The 16,832-nt window shown below is 46.0% G+C and overlaps 1 protein-coding gene across 2 annotated transcripts; it reads left to right on the top strand.

The window, feature by feature from the left end:
- The first annotated feature begins 3,070 nt into the window (after positions 1-3,070).
- SOWAHB (sosondowah ankyrin repeat domain family member B) lies at positions 3,071-16,594 on the top strand. 2 transcript variants are annotated; one of them, XR_497940.3, is made up of 3 exons: positions 3,071-5,822; positions 9,052-9,178; positions 13,891-16,594. XR_497940.3 is itself a non-coding variant. In XM_073017421.1 (2 exons), exon 1 carries the CDS (start codon positions 3,440-3,442, stop codon positions 5,819-5,821), a length of 2,382 nt encoding a protein of 793 aa, XP_072873522.1. In that variant the 5' UTR covers positions 3,071-3,439; the 3' UTR covers position 5,822; positions 13,891-16,594. The 2 variants fall into 2 exon arrangements, 1 of the variants encoding a protein (XP_072873522.1); XM_073017421.1 differs by lacking the exon at positions 9,052-9,178.
- Positions 16,595-16,832: the final 238 nt, after the last annotated feature.

Here is a 16,832-nt window from a genome sequence, read left to right as displayed (position 1 = left end):
CTATTTTAGGAGGAACTTTTTTTTTCATATTTTAACGTCTCTAAAATCACAATGTATCATACAATCAATGGTTCTTAGGTTTGGTTACATACAGCATTGTTATACAATGTACTCTTTTTACTTATTAATATTAGTCATGATTCCAAACCAACACTTACTTCCAGGAGATCTTTCTAAAGCACAAATCCGGTAAGGTTGCTACCCTTGGGAAAATTCTTCCAAGCCACCCATGCCCCCAAAGCCCTTCATCTTCTGAATCCCATCTACTTTTTCCCTTTCCGACACATCCACACACATTGCCTTCCAAACAGGCCAAGTAGATCTATTGGCAGTTCATTCCCCAAATAGCGTTGGTAGACCAGATCTTTGGCTTTGCACCAATGTTTTTTCTGCCTTAAAGCCTATTCTTACCTTTTTACTCAAAGTTAGCTCTTTGCTTTTTTTTTTTTTTTTTTTTTTTTTTGAAATAGCGTCTGGCTCTGTTGCCCAGGCTGGAGGTGTAGTGGCGCGATCTCGGCTCACTGCAAGCTCTGCCTCCCGAGTTCACGCTATTCTCCTGCCTCAGGCTCCCGGGTAGCTGGGACTACAGGGGTCCGCCACCACGCCCGGCTAATTTTTTGTATTTTTGGTAGAGACGGAGTTTCACTGTTAGCCAGGATGGTCTCAGTCTCCTGACCTCGTGATCCGCCCACCTCGGCCTCCCGAAGTGCTGGGATTGCAGCTGTGAGCCACCGCGCCTAGCCCCAGAGTTAGCTCTTACTGGAAAATTGTCCTGATCCCCCAAACTGAGCCTGAGTTCTTCCTTTATGCACCTCCTCTCAACGTCTCCAGTATGTGGTACATGTCTCTGTTAAATCACTTAGCACTCAGGTTCATGCCATTTCTCTTGTTGCTGCTACTAAATAGAAAGAAATAGTGAGTTCTCAAATACACTTTCTTCTTTATACCCATTTCCAACAGTGTCGGGATAATGTAGGAGCTTCATAAATATTTTTGGAAATAATGAACTGTATATGTGGGAGGCAGGAAAATGCTCCCTGAGATAACATAAAGAGGTTTCTAATTAACCATCCCTTTATCCTGCAACAAGAGAAAGAGGAGAAGGTCTGGACACCAAAGTACCCGGGAATGCAGAAATCTAAGTCAATCAGATTTTTTTTTTCTTATTGACTCCAATCCTATTAATTCCACCCTCAACTAAAAATAATCTGATTTCAACAACCATATGCTTTGTAATCTCCCCTCACCTGGACCTCCACTTCCTTTCACTCTAGTCTTTCTACGTCCTTTGAGTCAAAACCTCAGTCCACATTATGGCTTTCTTTTGCAGCTGGCCCCTTATTTTGTAACCAGATGTTTTAAAAAGTGGCAAAGACAGATGTTTTCCACTTGCCATTCTAAAATACCCACTTAAGTCTTCCATTTGGTCTTCCTTCTGCCTTAGGCATGGACTCACCTTAACCTCAGTCCCAACAAGACTCTATACCAGCAAATAAATTCAAAAGAAAACTGAAGTTTAATACAAAACCTTAATTTTAATAACTATCCTAAAGGCTTGATGTTATGTAGAGACATCAGTGGAAACCACTATCCCTCTCTCAACCCAGTATTGGGTTTGGATCCTAGAAAATACCAAAAATAGACAAAAATGTTTCCAGTTCTTTTTTTCTGACCTAGATAATTTAAAGCCAAAGATTCATTCCTGGAGAAGTACTAGGGTATTTTGGGGGATTTAAAATCAAGCTCAGTTAATGTGGTCTATAGGGTGGTCGCTAAGATTGGTCCATGCCAAAACATGTCTTTGTCAACAATTGTAGGGCCAACACACATACTTTCAATACTCTCTCTTGGTGAGAAGAATAGGAGCTATGAATAATCAGAAATAGAAGAGCAAAAGGAAAAGTGAAAAGATGAAAAGAGTCCATGAAAAAAGAGAGGCAAATTACAGGGAAGGAGAAAATCAAGGTTTTTGAATGGGAAATACAGTGGACATAAGAGGATCTGAGAAATAGACATATTTCCTGTCAGTAGAGGCTGAAGGTAAACAAGGATGTCTTGTAACAGAAAGAAATGGGAAGGCCAAGTTAAAGAAAAGAATGAAAGAAGGCTTGGAACTAAAACAGATAAAGAGATAATGACAGTGAAAACTATCTCAGGCATGTCAACAGGACTGATAAGAAATACTGAGGGACATCCAGGATCTCACATCAAAGACAAAAGGGTCAACATGTAGAGAGAGAAAAAGGAAGAGGGATCCCAGCTGTTAGGGGGAAAAGGTGCTGTTAAAGACAGCTCTAGTCTGCATTTTGAACCTTACATTCTGAAAGGAAGGACTTCACCAAGCCAACACAAAACACTACAAATCTCTGCTGTTCACAAATTTTAGAGTAAATAAAAGCAAACTAATGCTACACATCAAATACCTTAACTGGCGAGACATAATTCCTAGTTTATTTGAGCCGCCGGGGGCAAGAAGCTATCAAAGTGATTTTATTTTTCCAGCACCTTAATGTGAGACAAGTATGAAGGAAAGACAAGTATGAAGGGAAAAGGCCCAAACCAGTATTGGCCAGCAGTAATTTTCAGAGTGATTTCTTTTTTCAGTATAGACTTGGATGTATTTGGACCCCTTGGAGGGGGCGCCGGAGAAGCGGCCCAGAAAGTATTTCCATCTTAAGAAAAATTTAGTTTGGATGCAAAGTGAGTTTTGCGGACCTCAATACAGCCTCGAGAAATCTGAAATACTCCTCTACAGCGTTAATAAAGAAATATAAGTCAAATTGCCTGTTAACTTGCAGCTTCTTCTCCCCCTTCGGCTTCAGCCTGAACTCATCAAAGCCCCGGAGGACAGGAACGGACCTTCTATCGCTTTTGTTTCCTGCGTGGCGGAGACTTAGAAGAACGGCCGATCGCCTACCTGCCTTCCACTTCCCCGGCCGCAGAGCGGTTTGCTGCCGGCTGGGTTCGCCGCCAACCTCACCTACCGGTAGTCTCTCCGGTCTGACTCTTCTGGGATGGGTGGCGGGGGGTGGGGGAGACCTCAGGGGGCGGAGGGACACGAGGAGGCGGGCCTGGCCCTTCCCCCAGAGCCAGGGAGGAGGCGCAGCCAGGACGCAGGTGAAACCGACTCGGCCCTATCCCGGGAACTTTCGCGGTGGGGACTCGTTGCGAGAGGCTAGAGACGCGCAGGTGCGGCCTGGGAGCCGCCCTCTCTCACTGAGACTGCCGCGGGGACTCAGCCCTGGGGCCACCCGCAGGGGACCCACGGACCTCCTGGCGCGCTCACTGGCTGTGGGCAGCGCTGGCCTCCGCTGCTGATGGGGGCGGCTAGTGCCGCCCCGGGCGCAGGTGACACTCTCCCGGCCAGGGTTTCCTCTGGCTGGGGAGAGCCCCGGGAGGGCGAGACGCAGACACCTCAGGGGCGCAGGACAAGGCAGCGATGGCCCGAGAGCTGAGCCAGGAGGCACTACTGGACTTTCTGTGCCAGGCTGGGGGCCGCGTGACCAACGCTGCCTTGCTGAGCCACTTCAAGAGCTTTCTCCGAGACCCTGACGCGTCCCCCAGCCAGCACCAGCACCGCCGCGAGCTCTTCAAGGGCTTCGTCAACTCGGTCGCCGCAGTGCGCCAGGACCCCGACGGCACCAAGTACGTGGTGCTCAAGAGGAGGTACAGGGACCTTTTAGGGGAGGAGGGGCTGCAGCGACCCCGCGAGCCGCCCGCGGCCCCCCACAGTGCAGGGGGAGCTGCGCCCTGCTCCCCGCGAGGCGCGCGCGGGGGGCAGTCGCCCCAGCAGCAGCCCAGGCGGCGGCGGCGCGAGAAGGAGCCGGAGGAGGAGCCAGCAGGTGCAGCAGCCAGAGCCGCCGACGCAGCTTGCAATGGACTCCCGGTCAGCGGCTCCAGCGCAGCACCCGGGAAGGGCGGCGGATCGAAGGGCAGTCCCGGACAGAGGGCGCCGGTGCCCGCAACTGCAGCGGCAGGGGCCCAGGCGGGAGCGAGGTGCGCGGCGGCGGAGACACAGGGCCGCTGCTGCTGGGAATGCCTCCAGAACAACCTGGCGGGGCTCCCGGGAGAGCTCGGCGCACTCCCGGACTCCGCCACCGCAGAGGAGAAGCCTGCACGGGCTCTGCCTGCCCAGGATAGCCGCGGGGCTTCCAGGGAGCCGGAAGAAGGCGCGCTGGCTGAGCCCGCGCCTGTGCCTGCAACGCATCGCTCGCCTCTCGCCACCGTCGAGGCTGCGACGAGCAGGGCTTCCCCGCCTGCTCTCCTGCCCGGCCCCGCCCCACGCGGAGACCGGCCGGAGCTGCTGACCCCCAGCTCTCTGCATTATTCGACCCTGCAGCAGCAGCAGCAGCGCACTCGGGAGTGGGTGGCCAGGCACCCGCAGGTGCCGGAGGCCCGTGATCAGGGCCCTGTCCGCGCCTGGTCGGTGCTGCCAGACAACTTCCTCCAGCTGTCCTTGGAACCTGGCTCCATGGAACCTAACTCAGAGCCGCCAGACCCCCGCCTTTCCTCGCACTCTCTCTTTCCTGTTGTTCCGGATGAGCCCTGGGAATCCTGGGCGGGGAACCCTTCATTGACTGTCTTTCGCAGCATTCGTTGTCAGCTGTCCCTCCAAGATCTGGATGACTTTGTGGACCAGGAGAGTCATGGCAGTGAGGAGAGCAGCAGCGGGCCCAAAGACTCACCAGGGGCTTCTGAAGAGGGGCTGCAGGTTGTCTTGGGAACCCCAGTTCGGGGGAAGCTCAGGAATCCAGCTGGGGGCCTTTCTGTATCTCGGAAGGAAGGCAGCCCCAGTTGGAGCCCTCAGGATCTCAGAAACAGAGGAGATGGTCACATCTCTCAGCAGGTCCCTGCAGGGGCTAATGGCCTTGCAGGTCACCCCCGGGAGCCTTCGCCTTGGCCAGTTCCTAAGTTAAGGAGGTCCCTCAGGAGGAGCTCTCTGGCAGGGAGAGCCAAATTATCCTCCTCTGATGAGGAGTACCTTGATGAGGGCTTGCTGAAAAGAAGTCGGCGCCCACCTCGATCCAGGAAGCCCTCCAAGGCAGGAACAGCACCCAGCGCAAGGGTTGATGCAGCTTTATCACCAAAACTTGCAGAGGTTAAGGCTGTTGTGGCTGAGCGGGGTTGGCGGCACAGCTTGTGGGCCCCCAGTGGGGAGGGGCCTGCAGCCTGGGCCCCCCACAGAACTTCTGAGCACAAATCATCCCTGGTTCCCCTAGATGCCAGGGAGCATGAGTGGATTGTGAAGCTTGCCAGTGGCTCCTGGATTCGGGTGTGGACTTTGTTCTGGGAGGACCCTCAACTGGCCTTGCACAAAGACTTTCTGACTGGGTACACAGCTTTGCACTGGATAGCCAAACATGGGGACCTCAGGGCTCTTCAGGATTTGGTCTCTGGAGCAAAGAAGGCAGGGATTGTCCTTGATGTAAACGTGAAGTCCAGTTGTGGATATACCCCGCTGCATCTTGCAGCCATTCACGGCCACCAGGGGGTCATCAAATTGCTAGTGCAAAGGTTGGCTTCTCGGGTAAATGTCAGGGACAGCAGTGGGAAGAAGCCATGGCAGTATCTAACCAGTAATACCTCTGGGGAAATATGGCAGCTGTTGGGAGCCCCTCGGGGCAAGCCCATTTTCCCTGTCTATCCCTTGGTTGGAAGTTCTTCCCCAACCAGAAAGGCCAAGAGCAAGGAAATATCTAGAAGTGTCACCCGAAAGACTTCCTTCGCTGCCCTACTCAAAAGTCAGCACAACAAGTGGAAACTGGCCAACCAGTATGAGAAATTCCCCAGTCCAAGGGAAAGAGAAGAGTACAGTGACTGAGGTGGGTCTCTCTGTCCAACACACAGGCAGCACACCCTCACCCTACTCAGTGAGAGAATTCGGGGGAATAGAAAAGCTGCTGAGAGTTGGTAAAGAGGATGGTCAAGTGGGATGGCATTGACCTCCCTGGATCTTATGTCACTACATCCTGGACCTCAAGAGGGCCATCCAAGCTTTTTGAAAGCTGAAGGTCCTTGATGGGAGAAACCTAGATAAGGGGCAGGGCCAGGTGCTTGATATCTAGGAGGCATTCTTACTTTTCCCTTGCCACCATGGATCTGGGCACAGTAAGCCATATTGTTTCCCGAAGCAGGAGTCCCAGGCCTTGGCTAGAGAAGGAACAGATGTCTAACAAAAAGAGAAGCAATTCGAGGAATTGATGAAGCACATGCAAAATCCTCTCTGGCTAGCTCTCTGGCTTCTGTTCATTTGAAGAATAAATCTTGGCTGACAGTGGGAAGCACCAGGTTTGAAATCAGATGGCTTTATTTTTCTTTTTTTTTGGCATTTAAATCAGTGAAATAAAATTATTACTGGAGAGTAGAGTTCGATTTGAGAGATTCCTCAGCCCTGTTCCCAAGTCTTCTTTGGAATTCCTTGCATGGTGGTTAATGGGTAAAATGATTAATGCCTCCTTTGGGTCTTCTCACTGATCAAAGAAGCTGGGTAAGATCCAGTTATGACTTGGACTCCATTCCCAAGAGGAATGACTGTCATTCAGGCCCTGCTTTTTTGTATCAACCCAAAGGGAACTTTCCAAATGTAAAAACCATGTGGCTCATTTGCATAGTGACTGAAACCATCTTTCATGGAAACTCCCTGTGTAACAAACAGAATTATCATTACTAGTTTTCAGTAGGTTTGAATGGCCAACGTTTGTACTCATAGAAAGAGAGAAATGACTTCACTCTGGGGAAACAGTAAGGGTTAAGAGAATACATCCTTACCAGGACTATCTAAGCTGCTAAATATAATTTTATTTGCACTAAACTTGTTGCCAATGAAGATTAAATATTAGCCTTTAAGTACTCTATACCTAACATGAAGTGCTCCTTTTTAATTGCTTTTGAAGGGACTAATAACTTGTGAGTTCATGGAGTGAGAGAATGGCTAGTCTATAAACATCAGTAGAACATCAAGATTTCAGAATAAGTTCAAAGAGGGCTGAAATACATGTTCAAGTGGAAATTGTTAATTTTTTATGGGAATGTTTTCATGAGATGTGGCAATGATGCTGTATTTTAAGTCTTTTTGTGTTTCTTCTGGTTATTTTCCCCCATTAAAAGATCAATAGATCTTCATAATTTATTGTACTTATGCTGATTACTGTTTCCTTCTTTACAAAATTGTGTCTCAGCGAATGCCAAATATTGTTTCTTTGATTTTTTACTTTATGATTTTGCTGAAATAAATATATCTCTTCTACTAGAAAAATAAGCATAATAAATAAATCTAAGAGCTTTTTTCCCAAAAGACCTATATAAGCCATGAAACTTTGTCAAATCAAAGCAAGAAAAATGGTAACCACAGATGGGACACAGTTTGAAGAGATGAAAATTTGAAAGAATAAATGATAGACAACTATGCAAATACTCTAGTAAACTAGTAAACATTGTAAACTACTAGTAAGCTAGTGATATTTCAAGGAAAAAATGTCAACTTTTTAAAAAATCCAATGACTTTTTACTTTAGCATATTGTTATTACTACATCAATTTATTCAACAGATGTGTTTTGTGTAGTGCTGTGGGATTTATAAAGGTGAGTGGGAGATGACCCCTCCCATCTTGAAATTTAAAATCTAACAATATTTATTATTGATTGTGTTATAACCTAGCCTTTTTTTTTTTTTTGAGACAGAGTCTCAAAAAAAGTTGAGGCTGAAAGTTGCCCATACTGAAAAGCAGTGATGTGATCCCCGCTCACTGCAACCTTTGCCTCCCAGGTTCAAGCAATTCTTCTGCCTCGGCCTCCCATGTAGCTGGGATTACAGGCAACCACCACCGCTCCTGGGTAATTTTTGTATTTTTGGTAGAGATGGGGTTTCACCATATTGGCCAGGCTGGTCTCGAACTCCTGACCTTAAGTGATAAGTTGTATGTTTCAATATTCCCAAAGTGCTGGGATTACAAGCGTGAGCCACTGTGCCTGACCTGTACCTATCTTGCTCCCATGGTGTCTTTTAAAGCTGCATTATATCAGAAAACAAGCTTGTAAAATGAGGCAAAGAGAAAAGAAAGATAGTATCAGAAATGAGGACAAACAGCAGCAATGCAAGAAAAAATTTTCGCAGTGTCATAAGTACAAAATACATGCTCTAGAGAGAGCACTTGTTTCAGGAGAGAGAGAGGGAGAGGGAAAGGGAGAGGGAGAGGGAGAGAAAGAGAAAGAAACAGAGAGAGAGAAGGAGAAACAGAGAGAGAAAAAAAACAGAGAGAGAAAGAGAGTGAGAGAGAGAGAGAGAGATCCTTTTGGGCTGGGAAAATCAGGTAGGGCTTCATAGAGGCCAGGAATCTTTTAATTGAATGATACTAACTTTCCCAAGAAACCAGCTGTGTTAGTTCTACCACATTCTTGACTTCTGCTTCAGTGTGTGATTTACATAGCACTAGTGTGGCTGATTGTTCACTGGTTAGAACACAATCCTAAGTCTCAAGTTGATTCTTATGATGATTCATCATGTCCCTCATACCTGCCTCTGATCAACTCTTTTACATGGTCAATATGGTATGTTGGGGAGGAGTCAGGGGAGAAGAGGGTGTAGAGAGGTGATTAAAACACAGATCTGATCCTGACACCCTCTTACTCATGTTGTAAAGTCCAGGCCAGGAGGGCTGCCAGGACTAGCATACTTTCCCAGCTTTCTGCCAGCCACTCCCTGCCATGAACCCCAAACTTAAGCTACATCAGACCTATTGGGATGCTGGTGGCCCTGAACTCTCAGTTTCTGTCTTGTGCTGAATTTCTTTTACTTAGAAAACCCTTTTTGCTATTTTCCTGGTAACCTTATTCCTCAAAGGGTAGTTCAAATGTCATAGCCTATATGAAGATTCTAGGACAAACACCTCCAAGGTGGAAGCTGTATAGCTCCTTCATCAGAATTCTTAAAATACTGTGTACATACCTCATTTACAATTTTTGCCACATAGTATTCAAGTAAATTGTATGTCTCAATATTCCCGAAGATTTTGGACATCTGGAGATTAGTGAATATGTTTTCAATTCATCTAGATTTCCAGATATTTATGGAGCATCTACTGTGTGATAAAGACACAATTCCTGCCTTCAAGAGCTCACAGTCTACTGGGGAAGGAGATGTAAGGGTTGGGTCACTGAAAATTGCTTCTAGCACAGTGAGGTAAGTGCACAGATATGTGTGTGTGTGAAGACTCTGGGAATTCAGAGAAGGGGACGTTTATGAAGCATTTCACATGTGCCAGTCTCTTTGGTTATGCTGGAAATACATTTAGTAGAATATACCTATTTCCTGCTCTGATGATGCTTTTCTGGATTGGGGAAGTCAGGAGGCAAAAAGGAAGTTAGATAAGCTTTGAAGGGTGAAGTGGAGAAAGAGTTCTGGAAGAATATCCCAGGAGAGGGAAGGGACATGACCAAAACCACAGAGTGGTTTGAGGATACTGAGCCACATACTGTGGCAGAAGTGAGGCAGTGCAGCAAGAAATGAAGCTGGAAAAGTCATTTAGGACTAGGTTGAAAAAAGGGTCTTTTTGACCTCAGGAAATACAGGCATTTTCTAGGAAACCAAGGATTGTGAAAACTCCTCCCAGAAAAGCTTAGTGTTATTCCAAATCAAGACGTTTTCCTGAAGTCTTAATTTGAAGACAAAATATATATCAACGTATTAGATTAAATGTGCTTAAAGTTTCTCTTTCAAAATTTTCTTAGGTCTTCAGTGTGGTTAATGCTTATTTGCTAGCACATAGTGGTAAGCAACAAAGTAAGTTAACAAATGGCAATTTCATTTTAAAAGCAAGCGTTAGAAATTGTTGATAAGCTTAGCTCAACACTTTTTTTTTTCATTTTAGCAGTTGTATGAAAGCTTATATATAGATTCATTTATTCCTGTATCTTCTCAATTGTTTCTTTCTTGTATTTGCCCTTTTTCTTTCCTACTTGGCAAGATTTGACTTTCTGTTCATGGATTTTTTTTATGGTCTTTGTCTACTTTTAGCCTAGTGATAATCACTTTTCTGGGGTGAATGCCTACAGGGACAGTTGTACCATTAGCCTTTTGCTGCTGCACTCATTCAGTGTAGATGACATCTTTCTTCCTGTAAACCTTGAGTACGTTGCCAATTTGCTGACCTTTATAATGTCCTTGCACAGTCTGAACTTCATCATCCTTCCGGATGGTCATGGATCAAACATCATACTTCTGTCTTAGCTCTTTTGAAAGAGGGGAAGACATAATCTTCTTGCAAATGTAGGAAAGTGCATTGAAATGCCTTTTGCAGTTCTTGCTTCAGTTAGAAGTCACGAAAGCACTGAATTTCACTTTGGCCACTCTCGCTTCAGTGATGGATGCAAAAGTTGCTCAACACTTTTTGTTGTAGTCATAAAGTAGTGAATTTTAATGTAATAAATGTACTGTAAATATTAAGTATATATACTGTAGTCTTATTTTGTGATAGTAAAATTGCTTATAGTTCAACATTTCAGTGTGTTACACATAGCATGCTGTGAATTCCAGATGCCTTGATTCCTCTATACAGTTTTGGGTTTTTTGAGGCAGGGTCTTGGTAACCCAGGCTAGACTGCAGTGTTGCCATCATAGCTCACCGTAACTTCAAAGTCGTGGGCTCAAGAGATCCTCACACCTCAGCCTCTCTAGTAGCTGGGACTATAGGTATACACCATCAGACTCAGCTTTTTTTTTTTTTTTTTTTTTTAGGGACAAGGTCTCTTTGTTACCCAGGCTATGTTGCCCAGGCTGGGTCTCAAACTCCTGGTCTCAGCTTCGCAAAGCACTGAGATTACATGTGTGAGCCACCACACCTGGCACCTGTACATCTTTTTTGTTGTTGTTGAGACATGGTGTCCCGCCGCCACCCAGGCTGGAGTGCAGTGACGCAATCTCAACTCACTGCAGTCTTGACCTCCCAGACTCAAGCCATCCTCCCACCTCAGCTTCTGGAGTAGCTGGAACTATAGGCACACACCGCTGCACCCAGCTAATTTTTTTATTTTTTTGTAGAGATGAAGTCTCACTATGTTGCCCAAGCTGGTCATGAACCCCTGAGCTTAAACAATCCTCCAGCCTCAGCTTCCCAAAGTGCTGGGACGACAGATATGAGCCATCATGTCCAGCTCCCCCTATACATTTTTAAAAAGTAACTTTACACATATAATACAATTCACCTATTTTAAACGTACAATTCAATGATTTTTAGTATAATCACACTTATGCAACTATCACCACATTAAGTTCCTGTATAAATCTGAGAGCCCCTGATCCAGGCAACAGGAAGCCATTGAAGGTTTAATGCAGGAGAGTGACATATAAGCTGGGGTGAAACAAAGATTCTTCTTGCTGCAGTAAAGAAGATAAACTAGAAGCAGAGATCAGTGAAACTATTGTATTATCTTAGTTTCATATTGGGAACATCAGGAATGTTGACTCAATAAGGTGTTATCCATTGGATTGGATGTATACAGTGAGGAAAAAAAACTTTGTTGGTGGGGCTGATTTAGTTGGTAAGAATTGAGAATTAGGTAAGATGTAAAAGAGTTTCTCCATTTCCTCTCACCCTCAAAATACCCTGGTTTTGTCCATTTTTTTTTTCTTTTTTTTTGGCAAAGTCTCATTCCGTTGCCCAGGCTGGAGTGCAGTGGCATGATCTCAACTCACTGCAACCTCCACCTTCCAGGTCCAACAATTCTCATGCCTCAGCCCCCTTAGTAACTGGGATTATAAGCATGAGCCATCACACCTGGCTAATTTTTTTTTTTTTTATTTTTTTTTTGAGACAGAGTCTTGCTCTATCGCCCAGGCTTGAGTGCAATCTTGGCTCACTGCAACCTCCACCCCCCAAGTTCAAGCTATTCCCCTGTCTCAGCCTCTGGATTAGCTGGGATTACAGGCGTGTGCCACCACATCCAACTAATTTTAGGTTTTGTTTGTTTGTTTTTGTTTTTTGTTTTTTGAGATGGAGTTTTGCTCGTTGCCCAGGCTCCCTGCAACCTACGCCTCCCAGGTTCAAGTGATTCTCCTGCCTCAGCCTTCCAAGTAGCTGGGATTACAGGCCCAGCTAATTTTTTGTATTTTTAGTAGAGACAGGGTTTCGCCATGTTGGCCAGGCTGGTCTCCAACTCCTGACCTCTGGTGATCCACCCGCCTCAACCTCCCAAAGTGCTAGGATTACAGGCGTGAGCCACCACACCCAGCCCTAATTTTAGTATTTTTAGTAGATATGGGGTTTCACCATGCTGGCCAGGCTGATCTCAAACTCCTGACCTTAGGTGATCTGCCTGCCTCGGCCTCCCAAAGTGCTGGGATTACAGGCGTGAGCCATTGTGCCCGGCCTAATTTTTGTATTTTTAGTTGAGATGGGGCTTTGCCATGTTCACCAGACTGGTTTCGAATTCTTGGCCTCAAGAGATCCGCCTGCCTCGGCCTCCTAAAGTGCTGGATTATAGGTGTGAGCCATCATGTCTGGCCTGGTTTTGTAATTAAATTATTTCATTCCTGTCATGACCATCTAAGTTCATGGTGGCACTGAATCCAGAGTGTAAATTCAATCTCTGTACAAGCTGTTTTGCATAGCAGTGCTGCTGTGTACACTTGGGTATGTCAACATCAAAACAAATTTAAAATGCTTAAGGAAAGGTTGAAAATGTAAGTACTTAAGCTCATGGCAATGAAGCTAGATTGCCTGTCTCCCGTCCTGATTTGGACAAGACTTTCAACTTCTTAGTTTTGTCATTTGTAAGATGGAAATAATACCAATAGAAAATGGGTTTTCTGAGAGGATAAAATGAATTTATACCTGAACAAAGTTCATAGAAAATGTCTGGCACATAGTAGATCCTCAGTAAACATTTGGTATTATTATTTTTAACACCATTCAAAATATACAGTCCACTTAAATTTCCATCTATGCAGAAAGCAAAGAAATCTAGTTGATTAAAAAGGTGCTGCTAAAAATTTATTGATACAGCTAAATAATTTTCATTATGCTTCCATACAAGAAAGATGTCTGGGTTTCTCACTTCAAATGAAAAAGACTATTTAACTATCTCTTGTGTGTAACAATCATTAGCTATTATGTCATTAAACAGAATTATGTCCAATTGAAGTCACATAAACTAATTTCAAACAGAATTATGTCCAATTGAAGTCACATAAACTAATTCCAGTCAAGTTAGAAGCTCTGATGTTGTCCGGAACTGAAACTCAGACAGAGCTCTGAAAGAATCAGGCTTATGGAGAGGTGAGGGGTGTGTGTGTGTGTGTGTGTGTAATGCTACTATCACTCATGAATTGGAAAAATCCAAATGGAACCATGCAGTAAACTTTATCAAATTTCTACTAAATTTGGTCACAATGAAGTCACTGAGTTGGATTAAAAAGTATTGATCTGACTACTCCTCCTTCATGATGTGAAAATAACACTTCCTGATCTCTAGCTACCAAGCTTGACTCCTATTTTCTACTTTTTTTGGGGGTGGGGTGGGGGTGGGGGGTGGGGGTTGATCCTTTCATTTATTCAGACTTTACTCATCATCACATTCTGAGCCCCTTTCTGCATCTACCTCAGCGTCCTCACACAACTCACAGGCTAGAGAGGACTTCAAAGTGTGATCACAGCACTGAGGGATCCCAAGTTAGGCAAAAGGGCCTGGGGGAGTGGTGAGGATCCAGCCGGGCCTCATAAAGAAGGTGACATCTGAACTGGGTCTCCAAGAATGAGCCACCACTTAGCCAGGGCCTCTGTTTCCATATTGAATCACTGGAATACAATTTGCTGAATTCAACAGATTGATGACCTGGGCTCAGGTTAATTAGCTTTGTTTATGTTTTACTTTTGTTTTCTCTGTCTCCCCCGCTAGGCTCTCATCCCACAAGAATGGAGACCTCTGCCTGCTTCACTCCCTGCTGTGCTTCCACGTCTGGAGCATGCAGTAGGACCTCAGTGAATGTGTCCTGGAAGAGGGAACACTGATCGGAATTTGTCCTCTGAATGTGCCCACTCACGCTGCAGTGTCAGCTCCTTGAGGACAGCAATGTCATCAGGCCTGTTGATCCCTGGAGCAGCACCTAGAAGGGTTTGGCACATGGTAGGTGCTCACTGACTGGCTGATTACAACAGGACACAGCAGCAGGCCTTGAAGCTGGGAGTGAACCCCAAATCCTACCTTCAAGCAGGAAGCCCTGCTCCTTTGTATTATGCGTGAAATGGGGCCTGTGAAGGAGGCGGCAGGAGAGGGGAAAAAATGCTGCCATGGATTCTTGTGTACACAGGAGACAGTGGCATGGGAAGACGTAAGCAGGCATATCCAGGAAATGAACAGAGGACTAAGGCTCGACCCTGAACCTGCTCTCTTAGGTGTCACACCCTCTCCCACTGGAAGCAGGTGAGCGGCTCCCAAGTTCCCTTGGAGATAGAAGCCACATGACCTCAACCTGGCCAATCAGCAGAGCCCATTCTCTTCAGCCATAGTGATTGGCTGAGGTCTGGGCATGTAACCAATCCCATGCAGAAGGTCAGATCTCCAGGTTGGAACCCTGGGTGAAGAGCAGCTTAATTTCTGTTAGGTTGCTGGAGTGGTTGGTGCCATCTTGTCACTGTGAAGGGAAAGCCCACCCAAGAATGACACCAACATAGAGGGAAGTAAGCAGAGCCAAGAGGTTGGCAGAGGTGGTTCCTGGTGCCATCATCCAGCACCCAGCTACCGACCAGGTGAAGTTGGCCTTGCACATAGTCGCTGGCACTGGAGTGACCCATAGGTCACACACAGAAGTCTGCAGAGCAACTCCAGCTGTGCTCTTTCGTTTTCACAGTTAGCAACATTTTTATAGGTAGCATTCTTGGTTAGCATTCCTAGTTAGGATTTGTAGCTAGACGTTTACCATGCGGCAGGGCCTTACGACCATCTCTGCTGATGAGGAGACCCTTACTGATCATTATAGGCTCCTCGAGATCGTCAGCCAGGACAGCTTCACCAAGGTGAATGAAGTTCACCAAGTGCCTTCTCACTGGGACCAAGGTGGCTGTGGTCATCCCAAAAGGGCAGCAGAACTCCTCCTCCCTCTAGAGTCTATTCCATGGGGTGACCCCAAGGTCATCAAGCTCTTTCCACACCACAGACACTTTGTTCTTAGCCATGGAGTATGCCAGCAGAGCAGAGCTGGTCCGCTACATGCTAGAGTTGGGTTAGGTGAAGGCGGAAGAGGCCTGAAGCAAATTCCAGCAGATAGTATCAGCCCTCTAGTACCACCAACAGAAGGGGGATATCCATAGGGACCTGAAGCCCAAGAAGTTCCTTGTGGTCCATCACAACATAAAAATAACAGCCTTTGGATTTGATACCAGGTTCGCTGTAGGCCAGAAGCTGGGCACCTTCGGTGGGAGTCCCTCTTATGCAGTCCTGAACTCTTCCATGGCCAAACATATGATGGGCCCCAGTGGACATGTGGAGCTGGAAAGTCATTCTTTATACCACGGTAACCAGGGCCTGCCATTTATTGGGCAGACTTTGTGGAGCTGAGGAAGCTGATACTGTGTGAACAATTGTACAAGATCCCACTCTTTGCTGTTCATTTCCAGAGAGCTTCATAAACCTATTTTTGACCACAGGGAGAGGCCTATACTAGACCACATCATGGAACCACCTATGGGTCAACACTGGTCAGGAGGAGACACAAAAGCCATTCCAGGAGCTGCTTTCTGATCACCAGGACTCCTGAAAGACAGAACTCATGGTGTCCGTGGGATATGAGGCAGACCACATCTAGTCCTTGTTAGAACAACAATTTGATGATACCATGGCCTGGTACTGAATCCTGGGCTACAGGAACCCTGATGCAGGGCCCCATCATCACAGTGAAGTCTTTGCCTTCAGTGGATCCTACCCAACAGCCACTAGCCTTTCCCATCACCTGAAAGAAACTCTTATGCTTTAACGTACAAAACTTAAGAACATTGGGAAAAGGTGCACAGTTCATATGTTCTTCATTTGTTCACTCTTAAGTGTCCAAAGTGTGTTGTCATTCATGCTGGTCTAAATATTGTGGGTTGACATAAAATTTGAGGTATAGTAAGGCCAACAGGTCAGGAAACAAGTATTGTACAACTGAAAAGATAATTTATTGCCCACAGTTCCCAAGAGGACAGGCACACAACATGCAGGGCCACACAGGGAAGCACCAGTGGGGGTCAGTAGGCAGAGGGATGGGGAGAGCTGTGGGCAAAAACCTTTGTTGTGCCTCCTTCTCGATTTTGCCCAGGAAAAGCTCCTTGGCAACAGCTTGGATGGGTGGACTGGTGCACAGCAGGTGCCAGCACATGGTGAAGGCCACTGAAGGCTGACAGGAATGCACCTCCCTTACAGTAGGCTGCAGGAGCCCAGTGCTTCTCATGCTACCCTGGTTGCTATGGCCACTACTGCCATTTCCTGCTCAGCACTTCAGCATCTGGTCTGCACAGCCTGATGATGCCCTCTCTTTTCAACTTTTAAGACTTGTGTGTTTTGTAAAGGCCTTACTGTATGTAAATTAGTTGTCAATTTAAAAATAAAATACCAAGACAAGTAAGGAGAAGTATTTTTCAAATGCCTATTGGGGCCAAAGCCGCGACTATTTTGAAAGTGTCCTATTCTTCCATGTACTCTCTTTTCTTTCTTTCCTTCCCTTTTTCCCTTCCTTGTCTCCTTTTTAGAACAGTGAACACTCCCAAATCTAGCAAGTACTAGCAGGTATTTCTGTACCATCACTTTTCGAAAACTATAAATTAATCTTACAGGATTTGAAGGTTTTTGCTGTTTGTGTCCCA

This window comes from Chlorocebus sabaeus, chromosome 7, assembly GCF_047675955.1.
Source record: "Chlorocebus sabaeus isolate Y175 chromosome 7, mChlSab1.0.hap1, whole genome shotgun sequence".
Lineage (NCBI taxonomy): Eukaryota > Metazoa > Chordata > Mammalia > Primates > Cercopithecidae > Chlorocebus > Chlorocebus sabaeus.
The sequence above is the reverse complement of the archived record's forward strand: the minus strand, read 5'-3'. Positions and strand labels throughout refer to the sequence as shown.